The sequence below is a fragment of the Tarenaya hassleriana genome, unplaced genomic scaffold (genome assembly GCF_000463585.1).
Source record: "Tarenaya hassleriana unplaced genomic scaffold, ASM46358v1 Cleome33, whole genome shotgun sequence".
NCBI classification, from domain to species: Eukaryota; Viridiplantae; Streptophyta; class Magnoliopsida; order Brassicales; family Cleomaceae; genus Tarenaya; species Tarenaya hassleriana.
In genome coordinates, this window is record NW_010966459.1 from 1101929 (window position 1) to 1121740 (window position 19812).

The following is a 19812-nucleotide window of genomic DNA, read 5'->3' on the forward strand; positions in this document are numbered from 1 at the left end:
GGGGGGGGGGGTGGGGGGGGGGGGGGGGGGAATGCAGCTTTTTGGAATGGAACAAGACGTTGGAGCAAGGCTCGTAGATCTAACCACCTTTTGGCCGCATATATATATACACACCCTCCACTCCATATATATATATATGTAGTGTAATGTGATGATGCTTACGCATCATTGTTGTAACTTGCCAATTTGTTCGTCGTCAGCAGGCCCATGCATGGGATCGCATGTCGCGGGCATACAATCATCGTCATTATTTAATTATCGTTATCATCCATCATTATTATAATATATGCTTTGATGTCTAGGGGAAATCTTAGTCACATGGGAATGTCCCGTATCAAAACCGTCCATGATTAAACGCATAGTTATAAAATATAATCAATCTCCCAAAATAGAATTAGAGAATACTGATTAAGCATCCCACGTGTTTTTTGTCAAGGGAATTTCATTCAACAATTGATTATTCCAATGTAAAATCTAAATATATTCCAATTTTTTTGGCTCCCGAACGAATGTAATATCACACGGTTTAAAATTGATGAGCGGGTGGGTCGTGGTCACAATAATTCGTGATCAACTGTTACAAATCGACAAATATATCAAAATAGATAAAAATAAAATATATAATCACAGAAATAAAAGAAGTGTCTTTCCACTGAATCTTTCAGACAGAGTTTAATTAGTCAATGATGAAATAATGTCTTTCCACAAATTCGATGATTATGAGAAAATATTTGTTCACAATCCTCTTTTTTTTTTTTTTTTTTTTTTTTTTTTTGCAGAAAATAAAGCTGCTTTTTTTTTTTTGCCGTCAATTTACTCTCTCCTCTCTCTTGTATTGTACCCGAAGCTCAGTGTCTCTGCCGCTCTCTTCCTCTTTTCCCTCTTGTTTCCTCTCCAGCAGCTGCAAACTGATGTGAGTTTTCTCCTATTTTCTCCGATTTATCAACTTTCTCTGCTCGATTTGTACCTTTGTTAGCCGTTTTTAGCTACTTTCTGCAAGATTCTCGATCTGGGTTTTCCATTTTTCCCCTAAACCTGTTGTGGGTTGTCTCCAGTTAGTGTTCCAGATTTTGCTCATGTTCATTTATGGCTCTGTGGTTGTTTTCTAGTGAGAGAAAGCCATGGCGGGAGGTGGAGCTCCAGCACCCAAAGCCGATGAACCTCAACCACACCCTCCAAAGGACCAGCTCCCCAACATTTCGTATTGCATCACCAGTCCTCCTCCTTGGCGTGAGATTCTCTCTTCTTCTCGTTATTTTCTTGTCCATGCTTGGATTTTCAAGTTTGTTTACATAGATCTGCTCTCTAGTTTGATTAAGGGGAGAGATTCTAGAATATTCTCGCATTTTCTCATGCTTCTGTTAGAAATACTGTGGTAGGTTTATGATTTCTATCCGAATGTGATTCTTGCAGATTTTATCTTTGTATAGTGTTGCTACAGTTGTGTAAATGGAAAAGCATTCTCCTGTGGAACCGACAAATCAGAGTATAATTCACATAATACACTATGTTTGTCTTTGGAACTGTTGACTGGTTTGGAGAATTGAACCCAATTCCCGGGTGTTTTATCTTGATTTTCAGTCTTTTTGAAAAGGGATTTCTACAACGTAATGCTGCCCTTGAACATATTGCTTTTCAATATATACTTTTGCCCCCATTCTTTTCCTGTATAAAATTGCTTTGGATGCTTTTCTTTTGTGTTTGATATTTCTTTATCAGGCACCTTGTCTTAAACTTTTGCAAATAGGCCTCATTTGCCTTATATATATAACCTTTCATTTCTGCAGATTGTTATTGATATTGGGTTTTTGGATTATTGATTAATGTGTATAAATGGATCGAAGTACAGCAAATGCAGTAATCATAGGTAGTCAAGTAATGGATGAGTTCAGTGGATTGAGTTTATTGTCTTTATGACATTTTTCTATATGTCACATAATCTTATATGTTCTCACATCTATGTTGTTGTTTTCCCATCTCCTTTGTTCATTAGATTTGAAATTCTGTATATCAATGAAATTGAAATATATCCGCATGCTTATGTTTCAGCTGAAGCTATCCTCCTTGGTTTCCAACATTACCTTGTGATGCTCGGCACTACAGTCCTCATACCGACTTCCTTTGTTCCCCAGATGGGAGGTGGAAATGTAAAGCCTTGCAAAATAACATAATAAGTGAAAACAAAAAATAAAAATGTGTCTAGCAAATGACGTGATATGATATTGTTTATGTAAATGCTGCAGGAAGAGAAGGCAAAGGTGGTCCAGACTATACTCTTTGTTTCTGGGATTAACACGTTGCTCCAAACACTGTTCGGGACGAGACTACCTGCTGTAATTGGAGCATCCTACACATTTGTTCCAACAACCATATCTATTATCCTCTCGGGTCGATTCAGTGATACCTCAAACCCTGTAGATGTATGCTAGCCCGGCTTCTCCTCTGTTTATATCATAGTGACACTAATATTATGTCTTAAACCATCATGTTTGATTCATCCATATGCCTCTTTCACGGTGCTGTACCAAAAAATAACCATGTTTGATCTCTATGGTCAGCGATTTGAAAGGATAATGCGGGCAACCCAAGGTGCCCTGATTGTTGCTTCAACCCTACAGATGATTCTCGGTTTCAGTGGCCTTTGGCGTAATGTTGTCAGGTCAGTCTGGAGAAGGAATTTGTCTAATCCATTCGTTTTCTTTACCCAACGGTTGTCTAATCCATTCGTTTTCTTTACCCAACAGTAGTTATCATTTGCATGCTTTCCCTGTAATTGTTCTTTTGTGTTTCAGGTTCTTAAGTCCTCTCTCAGCTGTTCCATTGGTGGGTCTAGTAGGTTTCGGGCTATACGAGTTTGGATTCCCCGGGGTAAGTGCTATTTAATTTTGCAAGAACACATGAATATTGAATAGTTCATATGAATGCGTAAGAGCAGGCCTAAAAGCTCGTCTTTGGTTGTTAACTTCTGTTTTACATTTTCAGGTTGCGAAATGTGTTGAGATTGGGCTGCCTGAGCTTCTTATTCTAGTATTTGTTTCACAGGTAATGCTTAATCTAGTACTGTTTAATTAAAATAATTGATTACTATATTATCTGTCTCATTTGTTGTTTTAGAGTTTCGCCCTTTTTTTAACAGGATGATTCCAAAATTAACCGAAGTTGGTGTATCTGTTTATTGTCTAACAACTTCAAATGTTTGTGTTGCAGTACCTACCTCATGTGATCAAATCAGGGAAAAATGTATTTGATCGGTTTGCTGTGTTATTTTCTGTGGTGATTGTATGGATTTATGCTCACCTTCTCACTGTTGGTGGGGCCTACAACGGTGCTGCTCCAAGGACACAAGCAAGCTGCCGCACAGATCGTTCTGGCCTCATAGGTGCTGCACCTTGGTAAGTCCTTCTGTTGCAACGGTTCCTAAGTGTGTGTTCAGTTCCAATTCTCGAACAAGGCTTCTACACGGAAGTCGTCTTGAAGTAGTCGTCTTTTTGTGGAACCACAACCTTTTTGGAAAACTGGATATAAAAGATAATGTGAGCTTTGTCTGTAAAACTATCGTGCCTATGAACAGGTGACTCGGTATGTTTTTGGATTTCTTATTGAGATAAATTCACTATCTCCAGGATAAGAGTTCCATGGCCTTTCCAATGGGGTGCCCCTTCGTTTGATGCTGGAGAAGCTTTTGCAATGATGATGGCTTCTTTCGTTGCTCTTGTGGAGGTTTGTGACAAGTCTTCTCTTGATTTATGTTTTTTTTTCTCTTGAGTATACTGTTATGATGCAACTCTACCTTTATATAAAAAAGAATGCTTATGATGTATGATCCGGTCTATTGATTCTTCTTCTCCTCTTGTTTCTTCCATGTTCTGTCTGATTTATGTAGTCGACTGGTGCTTTTATTGCTGTATCGAGATATGCAAGTGCCACCATGTTGCCACCTTCTATTCTCAGCCGTGGTGTTGGCTGGCAGGTAACTGGGCTTCAGTATGAGAAATTGAGTGTTGTTGGATGTTTTGATGCTTAGGTAGCGGAAAATATTGGGCGAAAAATATTTCAAACTGCTGATTCGATTAAATTTGCTAATGGGTCAGGGAGTTGCTATTCTGATATCAGGGTTGTTTGGTACCGGAGCTGGCTCCTCCGTATCTGTGTAAGGGTCTTTTTATGTCAAATCATTTTTTTTTCTGATGGATCATGTTCAATCTTGTCCGTTTTCTCTAAAAATTTTGTTTAAAACCGACTCAAAATGCAGAGAGAACGCCGGTCTTTTGGCCCTGACCCGAGTTGGTAGTCGGAGGGTTGTCCAGATAGCTGCTGGTTTCATGATTTTCTTCTCTATTCTTGGTAAGTTTCTTGATTCAAACTTAAACTAAATGAGAAAATCTTTACGCGAAATCAGTTTTAGCTTTTGGTCGGAGTTTATGGGATAAATCCAATGAGCTATGCAGGGAAGTTCGGAGCTGTATTTGCTTCAATTCCCGGACCCATCATTGCTGCTCTATACTGTCTCTTCTTTGCATACGTAGGTGTGTCCCTTTCGAAAGTTATCACCTTTAAACCAAACACATAAACCGAAAAATGGTAAGAGTGTTAATGATTGTGTGTATACATGAAGGAGCTGGAGGTGTGAGTTTTCTTCAGTTCTGCAACCTTAACAGTTTCAGAACCAAATTCATATTGGGCTTCTCCATCTTCCTCGGCTTGTCTATTCCGCAATACTTCAACGAGTACACTGCCATCAACGGTTATGGTCCTGTCCATACGGGAGCTCGTTGGGTATGTATAACTCACTCTTCCTCTGTCTTTTGAAATGGGTTTTTGTCTGAAAGAAGCGGTTTTGAACTCGAGCTAACGAAACTTGCCTGGAATTTGCATCCAAACGGGCAGTTCGACGACATGGTGAACGTCCCGTTCTCGTCGGAACCCTTTGTTGCGGGTTGTGTTGCGTTCTTTTTGGACAGCACGTTGCATAAGAAAGACGGGTCGGTAAGGAAGGACAGAGGAAAGCACTGGTGGGACAAGTTCAGGTCGTTTAAAGGCGACACCAGAAGCGAAGAATTCTACTCTCTTCCCTTCAATCTCAACAAGTATTTCCCATCTGTCTAGAGAGTGAGAAAGAGAATCACAGCCAAGGAGAAGAAGAAGAAGAAGACAGAACATCAGTTATGGGAGCGATCTGTTCTTGTTCTTGGTTCTCTGTTTTGCAATAACTGTCTGGAAATGGTCTCATGTTCTTATAGGTGCTTATTATTGTTCTTATAGGAAAAAAAATGATTCCAAGAGCATTTATTTTACTATTTTCCAAATGATGCTAATGTTTTTATTTTTGAGTTAAAATTTTAATTCGATTTTTCGATTTAGATAAATTGTATCAGATTAGATTATATTCGGGTTATTTTGCTTGTTGACTAAATTAAAAATAATCTCGGTATCAATTTAATTGAACTTAACATTAAACTTAGGCCTCAAATTATATGAAACCGACATCGTTTTGGCTCCTTCTGTATACGGCGTCGTTTCGCAGACAAAAAACCTCCCACGTGCACGCACAAAAGAAATGATGGCAGAAGAGCCTCCCTACTGCTACGTCATCTAGAGTTTGATAAAAGTCAATGCCAGGGGTAGTTTAGTCATTACAGTAAATATCGACGAGAGTTCTGAGCGGAGAAGAGGGGTTTCCGTTACCGTTATCCTTTATATTCTCTCTCTCTCATCGCTAAGACAAAAATCGCACGTCTCTCTAGTCTCTACATCTCTCTAGAAATCTCTATTAGGGCTTTTCAGGATCTCCAATCTCGCGATCGATTCTTCTTTCTTTTTTATTGTCAGAATAATCTCGAAGCCATGATTTCGGAATCGAACAGCAACGCTTCTGCGTCTGCAGCGCCCTGCGCGAGGGATATCGGCAAGAAGAAGAGGGTGCGATTTTTGGACATCAGATCCCTCTCATTTCTTTTCTTTGGAATTTCATTTGATCTATTGTTTCCGTGTTTTTCCAGTTCCATTTCTTAATTATTTTGTGGGTTTTGGTTTTTTTTTTCTTGCATTTCCTTGCAGCCCAACAGGTCCGCAAAATTGAAGCAGTGCAAGCTTGATGCTCGTCGTGAGCAATGGCTTTCCCAAGGTATGATGACCAAAGATCTTACTTTTACATTTTTTTCATACGTTTCCATGGCGTGGGTTTGCTTAGCTTTTTCTCTCTGTTTTCAACTGTCTGTATCGATTTTCGGGATTTGGGTTTTTTTGTTTGCTTTTGGTCATTAGTTGCTGCGAAGAATAAGGGGTGTAAGGAGGAGATGAACGTCAACCAAAGAACTGGGAGTGAGAAACCTGAGGAAAGGGAGAGATTCAACAGCCCAGCGGAGAATTTAGATAGGGGGCGTAGGGAAGGGGATAATGACAGAGCATTCCATCACGAGAGTTTTATGGAGTCACCTTCCAATAGCTCCAGCAGTAGTATCCTATCTGGCAGAGATTCAAGCCCGAATTTCAGTGGCAGCAGTAGCAGTGGAAGCGGTGGCTTTTGCTCTGGTAATATAACCGAGGAGGAGGAGGAAGGCGATGACTGTTTGGATGACTGGGAGGCTTTTGCTGATGCTTTAGCTGCCAATGACAAGCATGAGAAAGAAAATCCTCGAGAGTTGTGCAAAGAGCATGGGACTGTCAGGCAATCGGCTTCTCCGGGGCGTTCAGTTAGTGGCTTTGTTCCACACAATGGTTCAGATGGGGGTGTGATGAATGGAAAGCAAGATTTCCGGAGAGCTATATCGAGGATGCAAAAGAGCAATCGGGCATGGCGTCCAGATGATGACTTTCGGCCTCAGACCCTGCCTAATTTATCAAAGCAGCATAGTTTCCCAGTCATGGACTGCCATTTCAGTTCCATGGCCACACCATCGTCATGTCCCATCTGCTACGAGGATTTGGACTTAACAGACTCAAACTTTTTGCCATGTCCATGTGGATTCAGGCTCTGCCTTTTCTGCCACAAGACAATATGTGATGGGGATGGGCGTTGTCCTGGTTGCAGAAAACCATATGATCAGAGTGCAATCAAGGCTGAGACTAATGTCCAAGGAGGAGGTGGTCTGTCAATTCGGTTGGCTCGTTCATCTAGCATGTTTTGCAGGTCTTAGAGAGGAGAAATGCTTTTTTGTGAACCGTCTGTCCATCCCCATCTTCTTTATCGCATGTGTTGCATTCTCCATTAGTCTTAGACTCTGTTTCTCTAGTTTAGATGTGGGTATAGGATTGTATTTTGACACCCGTGAACTTGAGCTTTGTTCATTCAATGTCATTGACTCTTCGTCTATCTAAGCATGTGGTGATGTAGAGTGGAGTGGTGTGTGAGTACATAAGATGGTACAGAAATTCAAATACATAAAGTTCCAATAAGTTATCTATTGTCAATGTCTCCGTGGACCTTTGCTCTTCTCTGTACTTTATATTTACGAGGTTGCATTTTGTCTAACCTTTTCCGCTCTCCCTGTTTAATCTCATACAATGTTGTGTACAATGGATGTTATCTCTTGTCATCTGCTCCCTGTGTGATTCTCTCTCAGCAGGTTTTTCCTATGATGAGACTGCAAATTGATGGTTAAAGAGTCCTTGCTGCTTTTGGCCTTGTCTTTACAGGTTACTCAACATCAATGCTTGTTCTATAATTTCAATAAAGTTCATTTGTCATAATCTTTTCATCTGTTGTTTGCTCCTTATGTTCTTATGGTACGCTGCTTGTTATAGATGTTGTTGAAGTTCATCGTTTGTACTCAAATAGTGATAGAAATGAAATTCTTCTTAGTGTTAGTTGGAGCAAAGTTTCTTTTAAAGTTCTCTGTCTTCACTTTCATTTCCAGCCTACGTTCTTCGGCTAATGGTGGAGGATAGTTTCTGTTCCCAAGCTTCTCAATGGGTCATTCATCTGAACTTCGTGAATGCTTTTGCTACTATCTCTCACTGATCTAAGTGGAGTTTTGGTATGCTAATGACTTCCTTTGTAGGCAGTCACAGTAACTTGTCTTCCATAAAATTGTATAACTTGCACATGAAGTTTTGATTGTAATACTGTGTTTTCATGAAGTGGTGCAAACATTGAATTAACGTCCCTCAAGTAAACAGGCGTTGGAGAACCCATTCTGATTGTACGGACTCGTTGGAATAGATTCATTTTAACCTTACAGGATCCTACACCGAAGATCAGGCAATTTTTGCATTGGGAAGTCAACATGTTTGGAATTCAGAGGTAAACATGCATTTGTTTGTTTCAATCTATCTGGAACTTTAGGCTTCCTTGTTTGATGAGGCTCTGGTTCTCTCATGGCAGTTGCTTTCTTTCTTCTGTTTATGCAGAATGCTTTTGCTTCCGTTTATTTGTCTTGAGCTGTGTTAGAAAAAGTTGAAGACTTTATCTTTTCCTTTGACGTCGCTTGGGAAATGGAAAGAGTAGGTGTCCAAATTCATTAGATAAAGTTGCTCAAACATTACGTTATTTGTAGTCATTACACAAGGATTACATGGAAATTCCAATGGCTTGAAGTGGTACTATGATTTAAGCAACTTCTGATGGCTTTGGTGATGTCATGCTTCAGCCACGCATAAACCTTGAGACTGGAGATAGGGTCGTGTGATCCTGTGTAAGAGTAGTCCACCACGTGTGAAATGTTGAGCCCTCCAAGAACATCTGGGTATCTAGTTCTCTCTCATCGATCCAGGTATCAATCATCGTCTCCAATGCCCTAACCCTTTCCCAGAATTCTTGGTATGGCTTTCCCTTGAGATTTTCGTATGGCTCTCTTCTGAGTTCTTCGACCTCAGCCCAAACGCATGATCCGCACTTGGAGCCTGCAAACTTGAGCTTCTCTTTAATGTCTTGCTCTGATCCCAGGTTAAGAGCTTTTACTTTGGTCGAGAAAATGTTTTCTAGGTCCGATCCTTGCTTCCATCTTCCGTGCTCGAACCATCTCTGAGCATATTTGTAGCGGTTTGGTCTTCCGTTGTCCATGTAGGCCCCGGTGTCTTCGTTCTTTAGATGTCGGTAGTAGTTTGCTATGTCCAATGGTTCAACCAATCTCCGGTACTTGGTTGCTAGGTTTATCCACTCCTTGCACTCCTCAAAGCTATCGGGGAGTTGATAAATCTTCAGTAAACCGAGGACTTCGTCGAATATACCTGCTAACTGAGCCCTTTTGACATTTGCTTCGAAGTCAAGATCTTCGTTTGAAGCCTTGAATGAGTCGAAATACCCTGTCCTAGGGGCTTCGCATTTTGTCTTGTATTTCTCCATCCAATCTAGTTTGCTTTCAATCTCACCTTGTTTCTTTTGTACCTTCTTTTGATTTTCGTAACGTTGGTTCTCTGCCTCTATAGCTGCAAGGACACATAGCCTGCCGCTTATGCTCTGGAAAAGGAAAAACGCCATTTGAGGAAGGGTGCTTTTATTCATTCAAAATGTTGTGGGCATTGAGAAAAGGCAGGGCAAAACTTACCAGTGCGGCGCTAATGGAGTTTGCGTGGAAGTCGCCTCCATCAGAGGATAGCCGAAGCTGGTCCAAATGATACAAATTGGTTCCCAAGAATTCCGGTAACTTTTCGTATTTGTGATGATCTTTTATGCTTTGGAATAGGACGGATGACCATTCTCTTTGTTCACTCAACTGAGAAGAGTAGAACAGTATTTGTAGAATAGCGTCTGCATTATTCACTGCCAATGGTGTCTCGCCCGAGCAGAAGACATAAGTACCAAAGGGCCGATAAGGACTTAGCTCGATGAAGGAGGAGAAGGTTTCTAACAACGGGTTTGTGTTTCCCATCAGTTGACAGGCGGAATGGTTAGCAACACATGATGTGCTCCTAATCACCGTTGTATAGAAATCTTCAATCCTCTGATCATTCCCCGGGTTTGATGCCTCAGATTTTGGATCCAAAAGGTGCAAAAACAGAGGTAGGCTATCATCCCCTATGGATGATGACTTGGGAGCAAACAGAATCCGAGGGACAATGTCGTACCTCTTGACAAAGTGCAGAAAGTACTGGCTCCAGTTTTCTCGTCCAAGGGCGTGCTTGAACACTGCATCTCCGACAAGGGGAGCCCCAAACGTGACGCAACGAGGCGGCGGAGAGGTCGGACCGTACGTCTCGAGGAACCAAACTGTAACTAAGATTGCAGTGGCACCTCCTGAAGACAGTCCAGTGAAAACTAGTTGTTTTCCTTGTTCCTTGGCCCTTTTCACCTGAGAAAAAGCTTCCCAACCCAGTAAGGAAAAGTGTCTGTTTCCGGATTATATCCCACATTATAATCCTTTCATATCTGTCTATGATTTTTTTTTTCTACATCTTGTTTAACCACTGTTGTCTTCTGTTGAAGGCAAAAAAGTTTTAAGCTTTATGTAAAAGAAGCGAACATGGTGACGGGTTAGGGTGAATTAAACGTTTGAAGAGAGAGAGAGAGAGAGAGAGAGAGAGAGAGAGAGAGAGAGAGAGAGAGAGCTCTCACCTGTTGTTGAAAGGAGGGGCTTTGACTGAGGACAGTTTCAGCTTTCTTGAGGAAAGCTTCATTGACAGTAGCGTCATGGTCGTTGCCGATGCTTCTGAGACAACGGAGCTGTCCACGCTTTATCTTTATCTCCCCAAAGGGGGCATCATTCCCTGGAGCAAACCAGTTGTCCACCGAGAACGATGGCGGGAAGCTGAAGAAGGCGTAAGGCCCTGCGGATTCATAGTAGTGATTTGCACCTCGAAAATCGCGGGCTCTTATCGCGGCGGTCAGAGCTTTTCCGATCAGAAGAGGGCTGATTCCGGTAACAGCTCCGAACTCCATCTCTCTCTCTCTCTCTCTCTCTCTCTCTCTCTCTCTCTCTCTCGTGTGATTTCCAGATGATGTACAAGTAGACTTGTGCTTATTTTGGTCCTCGTCTTTGAATATATGCAGGGGGGGGGGGGGGGGGGAATTACCGGAAATGTATATGCAGGGGGGGGGGGAGGGAGGAATTACCGGAAATGCCCATGTGATAGTGACTGGAGTTCCATGGAGACAGAGGGTATTTCTGGCGGTGGACTTACTTGTAGGATGACGATATTTTAAAAAAAAAAAAGGATGACAGAGAAAAAAGGGCTATTGCCTATTGGAGATGACTCAAAGTCTTTCCGACATAAGAGTGAGATGTTTCCTACCAACTCAGAGGGCTCTCACTTTTTTTACTTCTTTTTATGCATTTTCTTCGCTGCTTTTTTCCTGAGAAAGTTCCTGTTGGTTTCGGACTCATTTCGCCTTCACCTTCTTTTAAAAGATGGCTTGCTTGCATGGAAAGAGCCGCGTTCTTTCCAATTTCAATGCTTAATCTTTGTGGTGGGTGGGAAATTGACCGGCTTTTCAAAAAAAAAAAACTCTATTGGAAATTAATGATGGAACTAAAACCCAACTAAATATATGGACTTTGATTTTTGTATCAATTCGAACCCATGTGTAGGAAAGGTTCTAATGTTTTTTCTTTTTAAAGAGGAAAGGTTCTAATGTTGGATCCTAAAAAAATCATAAATCATCTCATAGAACAATACAAAATGTGCATGAGAAGAAGCAATTAGGAATCTTGGACATATACATATATACATATTTCTTCCAAAGGTCATTCGGTAAACGCTTTTAGTCCACGTAAAGCGCAAAAAAAAAAAACATTTCTAGGGGGGGCTTACACCCTACAAAAAATATACTCTCGTGTAATGTATTGCTTTTTATAATCTATAATGAAAAATTCCAAACCCTATAATTTACAACCCTTCCATATGAAGACCCATCGCAGCGGTTTTGTTAGAATCTGGCAGATCCTGGTCTCGATCTTGACCTACTAAGGCTTTTAGACCATATGCCATTGCAGGTCGTGTTTCGGGGTTCGGCCATAGGACGATCAATTTGCGCATTGGAAAGCAGTGAGAGATCAAATTCTGGGGCGTTTGTGATGGTGCTGAATCATCATGTCGACAGGTGATGGAAGAGGGTAAAGGCCGCCTTCTACTCCTCTCTTGAGGATGTTATGCTTCCTCTTGTCTGAAACCCTTTCCTCGTCTACTCCCCTCATCAAAGAGTCCCTCAATCTCTTCACGTCCGACAGTTTTACCGGCTTTAGTAAGAAATCCTCTGCCCCTTCTTCTAGACATCTGCGTACCAAAATTCAAAACCCATATATCAGAGATCTTGATGAAGATTATATTCTAAGCTGATGTTATAATAAGACGATCCTAATTAATTGAACTCAAATGGGAGGCAACATAAAACGGTGTTATCAAAGGGTCTATTTTGGTGGAGTGATAAAATCTCCATTTGCAGATCTTGTTGTCGGATATGCATCCGACAAGAGACAATGGGACAGGTCACGAAACCCATATATACATATGTATGTATGTGAATGATATAGACAACATATTTCTCTTTTATTCGGTTGTTGCAGTGCGAGCCATGTGAAATGTCTCTCAACAAAAATAATTTTAAAAAGGGATTTTCTGGCCCTACCCAAAGATTTGCAAGAGAATATTTACATTATTTTACCAGCGCATCACCCGAAACGAGAATCATATCTCACGGAAAGATCGTGCTGGCTACAGGGACAGCGACCCTCTCCCACCCAAAAAAAATGCCTAAAATTCATATTTTGGACCTAATAATATTATTTACTTAAATCTCAGTTTTAACCAATTATGAAATTGCCTAGTAGTCACCATCTCGGTTTTTAAAAACCATTTTTTTTTTGGACTATAGTTTCGTCGATTTTCAACTTGTTCAATTTGCAACTGTAATATTAGTAAAAAAAACTCATATATTAGTTAAAGAATCGTGGTTTCTTATATTTGCGTATCATTTTTGTGTTCTATACTATCATCAAATCACACACTACCCGGTCATTGTTATGGCCGCCTACTCTAATAGGAAGAAGATCTTATGTTCATAAATCCTTCCATCCAACTCAAACGCTTTTCTAAATCATCAAGATGCACCAAGTCCAATAGAATCAGCGTGATGCTTCCTAGTAATCTATGACTATGGATTGAAAAACAGACGAATCGGAATAAGTAAATAAACCATAGTAGAGTGCTGAACATTTACCTATCAATTCGAGGCAAGATGTTCTCTGAGGACATGATCACCACTGGTATTTCTCTGAAAGCTGAGGATTCCTGAGAAATAATATAACACGAACTCGGGTAAGGAGGTGGAGATGTGATTTCATTATAATATCAGAGTCTTCTCCAGGCAACCTTATTTGAACAATGAATTCGGATTAATCGTGGGGAAAAAAGCTTCTATTACTCACTTTGATCTTCTTCATAAGTTCATATCCAGTCATCCCCGGCATGGAGTAATCGGTCATTATCAAATTCACCTTCAAATCCTGAAATCGTCCAAGCAGATATTCAGAAAGATGATCAAATACTAATAAGATAGTTGACAGCGATTTTCTAGCGCACACTTTTTTTTTTCTCGGCAACCAAACAGAAATTTCTAGGAAAACGAGATAAATGTTTCTTACCGCAAAACCAACGGAACTCTTCTCTCCATCCAATCCAAGGTACTGCAAAGCTCTCGTTCCGCTGTCAACAACAGTAACTGAAAAGAAAGAAAAATACATGGAAAACTAAGTTAGAACACAAATTCCTCCGAAGCCAAACGCAAACGAAAACCAGAAACACAAGTGCAAATCTACCTTTGCAGGAAGAGATCTTGAGCAATCGCTCGATGAACTTCCGGTCGACGTGGCTGTCGTCGACGGCGAGAACATGGAGGAGCTCCGGCGATCCAGACGGCGAGGGGCCGTTGGATATCTCAATCTTCTCAGGGAGCAAAACCTCTGCCATGGCTCCGAAAGATCAAGGACGAATCAGGAATTAGCGATTCGGGAGATTCTTTTTTCGAATTCGAGAGAATCAAATACGCAAATCGGAATGGGAAATTGAAAATTGTGGGGGTTTGGATTTATAAAGGAATAAGAGAAAAAGAAAAGAAAAGGGGAGGGAAAATCAGATATGGAGAGATTCTGAAAGATCTTGGGAAATCTGTGGGATTTGGCTGTCGCTTGCGCGTGGGGGAAAGCAAACACACTCTTGTTTATTCGGCCTCTTGCATTTTGGGCCCATAGATACCTATTTTTTCCATTATTTTTATAATTTTATTTTTTGGAAATGTGAAAAAAGTATTTTAGAAATTTTCACTTCAGACACAGATTCATACATGTTTTATAATGAAAAAATCTATCTTCCAAACAATCCATATATATATATATGAAAATTATATTTATATTTTATCACTGTTAATTATTAGTATATTATCTAAATTTATGCTAAGCAATAAAACTTATGCTAATGTTTGAAAGGTATATGGATTCAAGAACAGAAAATATTGGTGGGTGTTATTTATAGTCATAACAAGAAAATACATTTTGAATTCAAATATGTACATTTAAAAGATCTAGATTACTATGGTTATGAAATACATTGACCTCGATTTTTTGTTAAAATAATTAAATATATATAATTAGATTTGGGTCAACCAATGTAGTTGTTTTAGACTTTTGAGGAACGCGGAACTAATATAGGATCCATCGGATTCTACTCCGCCGATGCCAACTCCCTTTCCATGTGATCCATTTGCTTGGAATTGGTTTTGATTTTTTATTTTTATTTTATTTTGCAGAATGTCGATATAGAAACGTAATTATATATATATATATATATATATAGTATGTATGTATGTGCATTTTATGTTTGATGTTTACCATTCACTTCGCACGTGTAAATTGTCCAAATTCGTTACCATATTTCGGGTTTTATTTATTTTGGTTCAGAACTTTTAAATTTCATTTTTATTTATTAGAATATTATATACCTTCCTTTTTATTTCATTTCAATCCAATTTATATCCATATTAATTGAATTTGTTAATTTTAATTTTCGTTTATGTTTTTGTTTTCAAACATGTGTTGAATTCCTATTTTGAAAGCTTTATGAATGTCAATTTCCATCAATCAACTCAAGAAAACATTACATTGGACAAAACAAATAAATCGTATTATCCCATAGATAAATAAAATCTGTTTACATATGATCCTAAGAAGATAATTCGGTGGATAATTATATGATTATTGGACAAAATCTCTAATTAACCTATTCTCGTTGTCTCTCTCTTTCGTTGTTGTCGTCGTTCGTCAGTGGAGGGAGAAAACCATGGAGGAGGAAAAAGCGGCGGCTTACTACGACGAACTCACCCGCAAGGGCGAAGGAGCCGCGCGATTCAAGCAAGGCCTCGGGTTTTCGTCCGACGCCGCCGGAGCTCCGGCGAGAGGATCCGCAATCGCTTCCTCATCATCCTTCCTCAGCCAGTTCGTCAGAGCTTCCGGCCCTACCGCCGCCGCCAAGCCCGAGAAGGATTCCGAGATCCGATCCATCAGAGACAAGCTTAAGAAGAAACCCGAGGATCAGAGACAGTCTAGGGTTCCGGAGAGGAGCGAGCGTCGTCGTTCTCGGAGCCGAGAGAGGGATGATAGAGATAGACGCCATAGAAGGAGAAGTAGGAGCAGGAGTAGGAGTAGAGAGAGGCGCAGGGAACGCGAGAGAGATGATGGGGAGAGACGGAGAAGGAGAAGGAGGAGCCGGAGTTCATCGCCGAGGAGGGAGAGGCGGAGGAGCGACGACGATGAGAGGAGAGGGAAGAGGAGAGAGGAAGGGAAGGAGGAACGAGACGACAAGGTTGATTACTCGAAACTAATCAATGGCTACGATGAGATGGTACGTCGTCTCTCGTCTCTCTTGCTCATTTTATCGTCATTTTGGCCTCTATTTCTCGTTTCGATGAATCATACCCAGTGCAGGTTGATGCCATTTTGTTTATCATGTTCGGTAACTTCAGTTTCAGCTGTTTTGTCCCTTTGGATATTTGTTATCAGAATCTTCAAACAACATGGATGTGTTGTGTAATACTGATTCTACAATCTGGGCGTAGCTATTGACATTCGCGGATCAGATTTGTGGGTTGGCTTAGCAATTGAATCATGGTAGATGATTTCACATCGTTTGCTTGAGAGCTAACTGTGTGCAGGGGCTAGACTCTTACTATAAACTCTCGAATTTATAACCTGTAATAGCTACATCTGTTCTTAGGTTGTGGAATTCGACTTGAACATTTCTTCGTAGCTCGGGTTTTTGTCCCACCTTGTGACATTTTGTTGTTGATTGATCGTGTCGTTTGTGCGGGTGTTTGGTTGCCTTTGTTAGTTAAGGACTTAGGATTGGTCTTGTTGCTTTTCTTGAACAGTCGGCTGCTGAAAAAGTGAAAGCAAAGATGAAGCTCCAGCTCGTCGAAACCGGTAATTTGGTTAGGCATCCCGCTAAGTTATTCCATTGGCTTTGTCATGCATTCGACGTTATCTTTATGTCCTGTTGAGGTTGGAATGGATGCTGCTGCTCTATATTCTAAAGCACCAACACAGAAATCTTACATAGTATAGAGAATTTGCTGTTTCTATCAAATTTTGTCAATTTGAATTGAAAGACATAAACAGCGGGAAGCTATTTGACTAAGATGACTTAGAAATAGAGAAGCTTAACTGTTCTCGGAACTAAATCTATGTTTAATTAGTGGAAATGTGGCAGTATGTTGGGAAGACAAGTATTAATGGCAATCAATCTGTAAGCTTCTATAAGAGCCAATTTTTTCTTTTAATAAGGGATCTCATACACGGAGATGAAAATAGGGAGGTGTATGCAGCAACTCACTTGGTGTTCTAGTAGCCAGCCACTTGGCTAAGATGAGTTCTAAACTCAAAGTGAGTCGTGTACCTTATTTTGATCTCAATTTATGTGATCTCTTGTTCATAGGATACTTAGGTTTGGTTGCCGTTAGTACTTCCCTTCCCGGCATATTGCCCACATTTACACCAATTAAACATATCTTCAATTTCAAAAACAATTAAGTTTCTTTGCTTCCAACCCGTCTTAATCAAGTGGCACCTCGGGTTTTGTCTTTCATACATAAACCGGATCGGAGTTTATCAGAGTCATTTTCATATTTCTGTTGCAATGTATGTATTGCGATGGCTGGATGTTGTAAATGGGTAGCTTCCTATCAAGATACTTCATCGGGTTTGAAAAAGTCTGAGCCTGTCAGTATAATGTTGCAATATATCGATACACGTCAGCTTGCACTTATCCCCTACTCTGGAAACTAAAAATTTACTGTAATTGCACAGCTGAGAAAGACACCAGTATGGGTTCTGGGTGGGAACGGTTTGAGTTTGACAAGGATGCTCCGGTTGATGACGAGGAAGTCGAAGGTGGAGTTACCCTCCTCGTCATTTTCGTTCAACTGTATACCTAATCCGTTGCAGTTATCTTTTCTTGATGACATTTGAATTGTCAGTAACTTGTGATTCTGACAATATACAAATTTTATGCAGCTGCTGATGATGATGCAGCCTTAGTCAAGCGAATGGGTCAGAGCTTCCGGTTTTCCGCCATTGAGGTACACCTCCAAATCAAATAGCATCAATGTTCATATATATCCATCCATGGACTCGACTTATTCCAACACTTGTCTTTCTGAATCAAGAACACACACAAGTTGATTTCTAGTTTCTGCTGAGTAATTGCAGGCAAGAAGAGAAGAGGAAGTAAAAGCAGCCCATGAAGAAGCCATGTTTGGAGCGCCTTCACATCCAATTTCTCCTTCTGCCGAGGAAGAAGAAGACGTTGCCGAGGAGAAAACGAGCCACGAGGGTCCAAGCCTCGCTGCAACGAGCCTGTTAAGCGATAAGGTAATCTGGGTAGCTCGTCGAGTCTTTCTCGCATAGGCAACTCTCTTGAATGTTTTTGCTTAATTCATCATGTTTGGCGTTTAGGTGCTGGCGAAACAACAAGGATCTTGGCGTGACCGAGCTCGCAGATCGTAATTCGGTTCGGACCGACCATTGTGTGATTCATCATGGATGTTTTTCTTGTTAAAAGGAAACTGTAATGACGTTTTCTTGTTCTGTTTGTTTTTTTTATTCATTAGAGTTACTTGTATTCATTATATGTAAAAATTTGCTCCTCTAAATTCTAATGATGAGCAGAGTATTTGTTAAAAAGGATTAGAAAGAAAACACGTGGCGAATATTGATTGGATGAATGAAATATGCCGGCCAATCAGCTTCCAAATTGAATCGGAAAACATTTTTTTAATCTTTTTTTTTTTTTTGCCATTTCTGGGAAGAAAAAGCATATACGCTTAAAAAGCCGTGGACCCTCTTCCCCATCTGCATTCCGAGCCCTCGTTCTTCCGCTATCATCTCGACTAAAACCTCTTTTCTGCGAATCCAATGGCGAACCGTTGGTTGAGGCCTGAGGTACGATCATCGCGATCTTCATGTCTGATTCTTTCGATTAGATTGATTGGATTTATTTTCGCCTGTCTGATTCTGCGTTGACTGTGTTCTTCTGTTCCCCCAGATCTGATTCGATGTGTGTGTGGCTGTGTATAGGTGTATCCATTGTTCGCCGCCGTCGGAGCCGCTGTCGGAATCTGCGGGTTTCAGTTGGTTCGCAACATCTGCATCAACCCTGAAGTCAGGTCTCTCTCTCTCTCTCTGAACCTGATTTTACTCCGTCGTCTGCCAGTAGATATTATGGTTGAATTCCGTTTGACTATCTCAGATTTCAGTCCAGTATTTAATATATAGCGTAGATGGTCTATGGTCACAGCATGATCTCCGCAGAAACCATGTTTTATTGAGACTTGGGGAGGATTTGTTGTATCATCTAGAAGTTCATGGGTCAATACAGTTGTGTATCAAAAGCTTAGTTCTTTTCTTCTGATGTTCAAAGAAAAACCAGTGGTTATGATGATTCTGCTTTCAGATTCATAGAAATCCTTGGATTAGGGTTCGAGTTCTGAGAGAGGCATTGTGTTCTTATGATCTGTTGCGTTCGGAATGCAGAGTGAACAAGGAGAATAGGGCGGCGGGAGTTCTGGACAACTTCGCCGAGGGAGAAAGATACGCAGAGCATTTCTTGAGGAAGTTCGTCCGCAACAAGGGTCCGGAAATCATGCCATCCATCAACAAGTTCTTCACCGAATCCTAATACTGAAACCCCCCGAGTCGTTCTCTTGCTGCTATCTCGCCCAAGGGCTTCAACCCGGTTTCGTAAAACCCGATTGAAACTACGTATTCTTCAATGGTTACTACTATGGTATTGTAAGACATACAGGGGAATTTGTGTTGGTTTTGTCGTTTGTGTTGTTGTTACAGTCAGTCAGGTCTTGAACTGAAAAAAATATCCGGTTTCCTGTGGTTCTGAAACATTCCTGGTTCTCTTACAGAACCAAAACTGAATTTGAAATGTCATCATTTTGGTCGTACCACAAAAAAAGTTAGATACCGAAAAATTTGGTTAGCCGCCAAACCAACATAGTAATTTGTATGTAAATTGCATATTCAAGTACTCCCATGGAAAATTTCATATATTGTAGGCTTTTATGTAATCAAGTTTGTTTTTCTATACTCTTGAATATGATTATTATACTAAATAAGAGGGCCCACTGTGATTTGGACTGTTGTGGTTAAATAGGTCCAATGGGCCCATCCGATACTTGGGCCTCGTGAGCAAAAGACATTAAACATTGTTTGGTTTGATGCTAATTATGCGATTATGGATTAGAGATTGGTTGTCGGTTGTTATCAAGAAATTCTGCTGTTTTAAAGGACTAATGATCTCACTCACGGTTGTAAAATCATGTTTGATTAAAATTTTAAAAGAGATAAGGGGTAAAATGGTAATTGCATGAAACCGGGGGGG

General features: G+C 40.5%; 6 protein-coding genes across 6 annotated transcripts; 4 read left to right on the plus strand and 2 right to left on the minus strand.

Moving 5' to 3' along the window:
• The first annotated feature begins 805 nt into the window (after positions 1–805).
• Positions 806–5323, plus strand: LOC104821463 (nucleobase-ascorbate transporter 6). Its single transcript, XM_010552364.1, has 15 exons — positions 806–913; positions 1110–1230; positions 2050–2147; positions 2244–2420; positions 2559–2659; positions 2793–2868; positions 2983–3042; positions 3208–3392; positions 3624–3720; positions 3884–3970; positions 4092–4150; positions 4253–4344; positions 4449–4526; positions 4616–4776; positions 4888–5323. Exons 2-15 carry the CDS (start codon positions 1122–1124, stop codon positions 5104–5106), a joined length of 1599 nt encoding a protein of 532 aa, XP_010550666.1. The 5' UTR covers positions 806–913; positions 1110–1121; the 3' UTR covers positions 5107–5323.
• A 397-nt stretch (positions 5324–5720) lies between these two features.
• Positions 5721–7494, plus strand: LOC104821464. The gene is made up of 3 exons (XM_010552365.1): positions 5721–5919; positions 6058–6124; positions 6265–7494. Exons 1-3 carry the CDS (start codon positions 5845–5847, stop codon positions 7134–7136), a joined length of 1014 nt encoding a protein of 337 aa, XP_010550667.1. The 5' UTR covers positions 5721–5844; the 3' UTR covers positions 7137–7494.
• Positions 7495–8431: 937 nt separating this feature from the next.
• On the minus strand, positions 8432–10889 carry LOC104821465 (protein EDS1-like). Its single transcript, XM_010552366.2, has 3 exons — positions 10493–10889; positions 9486–10229; positions 8432–9397 (listed from the first exon to the last, which is right to left on the minus strand). Exons 1-3 carry the CDS (start codon positions 10814–10816, stop codon positions 8585–8587), a joined length of 1881 nt encoding a protein of 626 aa, XP_010550668.1. The 5' UTR covers positions 10817–10889; the 3' UTR covers positions 8432–8584.
• Positions 10890–11554: 665 nt separating this feature from the next.
• LOC104821466 (two-component response regulator ARR5) lies at positions 11555–14056 on the minus strand. Its single transcript, XM_010552367.1, has 5 exons — positions 13692–14056; positions 13518–13594; positions 13302–13379; positions 13094–13164; positions 11555–12150 (listed from the first exon to the last, which is right to left on the minus strand). The coding sequence occupies exons 1-5, from the start codon at positions 13840–13842 to the stop codon at positions 11931–11933; spliced, it is 597 nt and encodes a 198-aa protein (XP_010550669.1). The 5' UTR covers positions 13843–14056; the 3' UTR covers positions 11555–11930.
• Positions 14057–15052: 996 nt separating this feature from the next.
• Positions 15053–18334, plus strand: LOC104821469 (probable ATP-dependent RNA helicase DDX46). The gene is made up of 6 exons (XM_010552369.2): positions 15053–15768; positions 16295–16346; positions 17229–17312; positions 17436–17500; positions 17631–17792; positions 17877–18334. The coding sequence occupies exons 1-6, from the start codon at positions 15208–15210 to the stop codon at positions 17925–17927; spliced, it is 975 nt and encodes a 324-aa protein (XP_010550671.1). The 5' UTR covers positions 15053–15207; the 3' UTR covers positions 17928–18334.
• Positions 18251–19364, plus strand: LOC104821467. Its single transcript, XM_010552368.2, has 3 exons — positions 18251–18362; positions 18498–18586; positions 18954–19364. Exons 1-3 carry the CDS (start codon positions 18336–18338, stop codon positions 19096–19098), a joined length of 261 nt encoding a protein of 86 aa, XP_010550670.1. The 5' UTR covers positions 18251–18335; the 3' UTR covers positions 19099–19364.
• Positions 19365–19812: the final 448 nt, after the last annotated feature.